We start from the raw sequence: 6,000 nt of genomic DNA on the forward strand, positions 1-6,000 counted from the left end.
CCGGTATATCATTTCTACCAGGTGCAACCCAGAAAGGCTATTTCATAATGTGTCTTAAAGACATAGTCTAGGAGGAAATAAGAATGTTAATGATGGCAGTCAATTTAGGGCAGCTGCCAGCCTTGCTGAGCAATGTATATTGCAGTCCATTACTTATGTGCTAAGTAACTATTCCCATTCTTTGTAATAACTATTTTACCCTCAGGGGTACAACGTTCTGACAGAAGAAAGAACATAGAGGTCTCTGTAGCACAGTTAATAATTAATTACATTTGGTTAATTATTTCACAGCTTCTCCAAAAGGGTCTGTTGTTTGTAGACAGGAGCCATGAGAAAAATAACAATCACATAAGCACACACAACCCCTGTTTCTTGTGTCCGCGCACAAGCCAGGCCTTTGCTTGAGCTGCTGTGATGTCACAGAATGTTTATAAGCACTCTAAGCTCTAAAGGCAAAGTCTGTCATTGTGGAAGGTCAAATATCAGGGCAGGTGCTGTGTGGGAGGTACAGTGTCAGTTTAGGAGAAAACACTTCTTGCCTGGCCGAGTGCCTGGAGAGGTTGTGTGGTACAGGGGAGCCGTCAAGCAAGAAAGTAGAAACAAAATAATAAAATTGGGCAGAAGTGGGCATAGAGGATATGGGGGGCATAGATAAATGGGGCGTAGAGGAATGAGATGAAGAGATAGTCAGGAGACAGAATGAAGAAGGTGAAGAGACAGCTCACACAGGACCTAGAAATAGGACTGGTGGCATGCTGCTGGGTAGACAACTGGTAGAAAGAATTTCACACCATCATTTTGCTGGAAGTGCAATAGCAGAGATCTTTCTGTTTGGAACTCAGGTGTTAATTCTGGTATTGCTTAGCAACCAGACAGAGTGGCATGCTCTACAACGGCAACAACAGCAACAGCAGCAGCAGCAGCAGCAACAACAACAACTTTATTATTTCTACCCCGCCCATCTGGCTGGTTCACTGAGGTGGCACATGTCCTGAGAGTGTTTTCCTCTGTATATCTGTCAAAACAAAATCGAAAATTCTTTCTAGTAGCACCTTAGAGACCAACTGAGTTTGTTCCTGGTATGAGCTTTCGTGTGCATGCACACTTCTTCAGATACACAGAAGAAGTGTATCTGAAGAAGTGTGCATGCACACGAAAGCTCATACCAGGAACAAACTCAGTTGGTCTCTAAGGTGCTACTAGAAAGAATTTTCGATTTTGTTTTGACTATGGCAGACCAACACAGCTACCCACCTGTATCTGTATATCTGGTTGAACAAAACAAGGACTGAACCCCTCTGTTCCTGTCTCTTCAAATTATGCACCATTTTCCTCAGTTTTCCTCAATAAAGTGTTAAAAAGATTCTTTTCTCGCTGGACTCCATCTGCATTACTTAGGTGACTTTGCTACCACTTCTACAATAATCAGCCATAATTTTTAGCCAAATAACTCTAGCGCATTATATCGATGTAATGTTTCATCCCTGGAAACAGGTCCTTTCCCCTATCTATTAGTCAGTTAATCTCTCTTGCCTGCCTGCACATTACAAACTTTAATGGAAACTGACAGGAGAGTCAAGAATGTTTGGGGGGGGGGGAGTGTAAGAGGCACCACTTCTGTTTGTGTGTCCTGCAGTTCAGCACCTGGAATCCTGGTAGGGAAAGGCTTACCAGGAAAGGCTTTTGTTGTTGCATTGCTACTCCTGTGGTTGCTTTTTTTGTCTGTGCAAAGCATTTTCTTACCATTGCTTCCACACAATTAAACGCTAGATGTAAGCAAACAAAAGGGACTTTTTTAAAAAGCCGGTGGGGAATTTATATAAGTGGATCGACAATTATTGCCCCTGGAGGTGTCCCCACAGTGTTCTACAGAAGTGCAGCAAATGTTGAACATTCAATCACAGAATGAAATAAATATTGTCGGTCCTTCACTGCTTTTGAACCCTAAAGTACTTTGAAAATACAGGAGTCACAGAAGGCCAAAGAGTCAGGAAAACATTCTATTTTACTGTAAAAGAGTTTTGACAAAGAAAATGGATGTTCTGTGCCATGGCTTAAAAAGAAGAAAGAAAGAAAGAAATCACTGTTCGGCTTAACTTGGCAAATCCTTTATTAATTGTAATGGAATAAGACTTGTAAGGCCTCCGTTTATACCTTTAATCAGCATCAAAATCTAGGTGGGAAGGCTTATTTGATATTGGAAGTGCTGTAGAAGTGAGCGCTTTAGTAATAGAAAAATGTCAGTTGAATGCTGGGAAAAAAATACTTCCAAAAGGCACAGATCAGCTGAGGAAACAGCTACATAAGAAGAATGAGCCTCGCTCCCAGGAGACTTAAAACCAATGCAGAGCAGCCTATAATGTCAGGTTGAGGAGAATTCTGTCACATATGGAATTGAACACCAGAGTGAAGTAGTGGTTAGGGTGTTGGATCAGGAGCTGGGTTCAAATCCCAACTCAGTCATGAAGCTCACTGGTTCAAATCCCAACTCAGTCATGAAGCTCACTGAGTGACCTTGGACCAGCCACCATCTCTCAGCCTAACTCAACACCCAAGGTTGTTGGATAAAATGGAATGTGGGGGAACCATCAACACCACCTTGAGCTCCTTTGAGGAAAAGTGGTATGTAAATATATAGAGAAAGCCCCCAACCCACCCAAAATACAGGGGAAGAATAACCTGTACACCTGCCTGAGAATCAGAACTTGTTGCTAGCGTCAGAAAAGGGATTCAAATGTGGAACCATCTGCTGCTGCTGAACCATCAATGGACCACCCACCCAAAGGCAATAACTCCTCTCCAAAGCCCTGATCAAAATGTTAGCAGGCATAGTGTGAGTTCATCCACCAGTGTTGTAATGCAAGGCTCCAAACCAGATAACCCACCCCTGACATTCTGTTCAGCCCTCAGTTAAGGGATGGAGTTTGCATGGTGATCAGCTCTAAGCTCGATAGACTTAGCACTGGTCAGGTCCCTGGCTGTATTGATCTTGCCTATAGAGTCTATTGTCCATGCACTGGTAACCTCCAGGCTGAATTACTGCAATGTGTTCTATGAGGGGCTACCCTTGAGGTTGATCTGGAAGCTGCAACTGGTGCAAAATGCAGTGACACAACTGTTCATTACCGCCATTGCTGGAGAATTTGCACTGGCTGCCAATCAGCTACCAGGCTATGTTCAAGGTACTGGTTTTAGTGGATAAAACCCTATATACAGCTTGGGACCAGTTTACCTGAAAGATCGTATCACCCCTTATATACCCAAATGTTCACTGTTGTGGGAATGTTTTGGGATGCAGGAGAGGATATATTGTTTAAGATATCCTATTCCAATTTGTGTTTACAAGTCCCAGAAATTAGCAGAGTTCTCATTCTCCCTTTAAACACACACACAGCAGATAGCTTGATCAGGTTTGTTAAAACCTCTGTAATAAATGTCCTGGTATTGTCCCCATTAATCCCTCTCAAAATAAGACACTACACAGTCTTCTATAAAAGTATAAAACGTTTACTCACAAGATATCATCTGTTCACAATTGGATCCCAGACAGCAGGCTTAAACTTAGTAAAAGTAACATTTACTCAGGAGACTGTTCCATAAGGGAAAACAGCTCCTTTGTCCTCTTAGCAGTACAGCTTCATTGAGAATGTCGTCAAAGAGAGGAGGATGGAGTGTGGTCCCTGTGGTTTTGTGTTAACCTGCCCAGGTGAGACCACACCCATCTCCTGTTACAAAAAGGAAGTCATCCCAGCCCAGGGGAAACAGCGAGTTCCGACTGGCTGGCCTAGAGTTCCCTTTCTATGTCCACTCTAGCAATGTTTTGTTTGACTGCTCCTGCATTTTACCTCCCACAACTGTGCTCTGAAGTATCTTCTCAAAAAGCCCATTCCAGGCAATACAGCATTTTGTTGTTATATGAATTACATGAATCTCAAGGCAATCTACAATCCTACAAGAAAAGCTACTAGGTTTTAAAAACAGTATAACTAAACAATGGAAACAGAGACCCAAAAGAAACCTTACCAACCCCATCCAGCTGGAAAAGATTGCCCACACAAGAATGTTTTCAATCTGAATTCTCTCTTCGTGCGAAACTTTTTCACAATCTTCCTCTTAAACCTGAATCTAACTGGCTATTTACAGTACAATCATATTTATGTCTACTCCATAGCAGTCAACCCTCTCTGCTGTTCCCCATTGCTATATACATACCTGTCAACCCTCCCTGCTGTTCCCCAATGCTATATATAGTAAGGGAATTTCCCGCAAAAAAAGGAAAACGTTGACAGCTATGGTCTACTCAGACGTAAGGCTCTTGGTTAAATGGGATTGGGAGGTTGGTATAGAGTTGTGGTCACAAACTGCTGGGATTCTAAAATCAGGCAGGGGTTGGACCTGAGAACTCTCCAAAGGTTAAATTGTGCGAAACTGTTCAGCTTACTCTGGTGACATTTCCATTTCTGCAAGTTTTCACACCAAAACCTAAAACTATTTTTGTTTTGTTTTTATGCTGTGGGAGTTTAATGAGCGGGTTGAGGAGACAAGAAACTTCTCAAGAAAAAAAATTTACTGTGGTCTAGTGGATCACAGCTAAAGTGTTTGAAAGAGAAACACCTGAGCTTGAGGATGGTGACTCACAGCAGAAAGGATTGAAGCGAAGCAAAGATGATGGATAAAGTAAGTAAGAAAGGATAAAGAAAAACAAAGAGTGGGGGCAGAATATCTTCAAAGCTGAAGATGGCTCCTCTGCTAACCTAAACAGGAAAGAATTCTGATTTCATTTTTTCCTAGAAAGGAATCTAGTTTCCACCACCACCACCACCAGTTACAAATTTTGAAATGAACAAACGATTCCTTGTGCTGCTTCGGTTGCAATATATCATCAACACTTTAAAATGCAAATTTTAAAAGCAACTGAAATAATACAGGGATAAGATAATCTACCACCAAGCTTTTCACCGCTCTTGCTGAAGCCAAAAGGCACGTTACAAAAACAATGTTTTGCAAAAGAAAAGAAAAGAAAAAGTAAGGTCACCGTATGTTGACCCCTGCGAGTTGGGGTCCCGAAGTGAGAGCAGGACAATCAGGGACCAACCACAATATCACGAACTCGTGGGTGTTTTCAAGATGATCGGCCCTTCTTGGAACACCGCTGGTCCACAATCCAGATGTTCGCGGCTGCTTTTGTCACGCTGGACCAGCGCAACTCTCCCAACACAGAGGCGACAAAAGGCGTTTCAACAACAATAACACAACTCAGCCTTTTTACCTGTTGGTGGCCAACGGAGGCTCCAGCTGGGCAGATGTCGACGGCGCCCGGAGAGATCGCATCACCCTGGGGGTGCCCCCCGTCGTCGCCCTGACCTCCTTCTCCCAGCCCCTGGAAAGCAAGCGAGACAAACCCAAGTTGGCCAGCCGAGAGCATAAAGTGGCGCGAGGAAGAAGCCCCCAGCCACAGCAAAACGCCTCGGCACCTTCGTGCACCCCCCCCCCCCACCGCCAAAAACGCGCGCGCCCTGCCTCGGGGAAGCCTCCCTTGTGCAGGGAAGCTGGAGCTGGTCTCTCTCCCCAGTGCCCACCCCCGTGACTTCATCCCCGCCGCGAGGGATCCCGCCACCCCCAGCAGCCCCCCAGGCAAGATCCCTCCAGTACCTCGCGCCGCCGGAGCCATCGGCGGAGAGCCACCCGAGGCACAGGCACAGGAGCAGGCTGCCCAGCAGAGCCGCCAGGGCAAGGACCGCCCGCATCGCCGCCGTGGGGAGGAGAGCGAGCTAGCTGCCTGCCTGCCTGCCTGCCTGCCCGCCGCGGGATCCGGCCGCCGCCGCCGCTGCCCCCGCCCGCCTGCCTCCCACTGCAGCGAAGGCGACCCCGTCGGGCAGAGCAGGGGCGGCGGCGAGCGGCAGAGCAGGGTCGGCGCTGCTCGGCTGCTCTCGCCCCCCGCCCCTCGCTCGCTCCCGCCTCCCTCGGCGCCGCCCCCCAACGCCGCTCTGGCTCCGCCCC

At 46.1% G+C, this 6,000-nt stretch overlaps 1 protein-coding gene across 3 annotated transcripts in view; it reads right to left on the reverse strand.

The window, feature by feature from the left end:
* Positions 1–5,780, reverse strand: part of ST8SIA6 (ST8 alpha-N-acetyl-neuraminide alpha-2,8-sialyltransferase 6) — a 47,104-nt gene extending 41,324 nt beyond the window's left edge. For 2 of the 3 annotated variants that reach the window (XM_033165435.1, XM_033165436.1), the window contains exons 1-2: positions 5,653–5,780; positions 5,270–5,380 (exon numbers count right to left, since the gene is read on the reverse strand). In XM_033165435.1, coding sequence (XP_033021326.1) covers positions 5,270–5,380; positions 5,653–5,747 — 206 coding nt within the window. In that variant the 5' untranslated portion in view covers positions 5,748–5,780. The remainder of the gene's footprint in view (positions 1–5,269; positions 5,381–5,652) is intronic. The other variant, XM_033165438.1, reaches the window with a different exon arrangement.
* Between the last annotated feature and the right edge of the window lie 220 nt (positions 5,781–6,000).

The sequence above is a fragment of the Lacerta agilis genome, chromosome 12 (genome assembly GCF_009819535.1).
Source record: "Lacerta agilis isolate rLacAgi1 chromosome 12, rLacAgi1.pri, whole genome shotgun sequence".
In the NCBI taxonomy this organism is placed as follows: Eukaryota; Metazoa; Chordata; class Lepidosauria; order Squamata; family Lacertidae; genus Lacerta; species Lacerta agilis.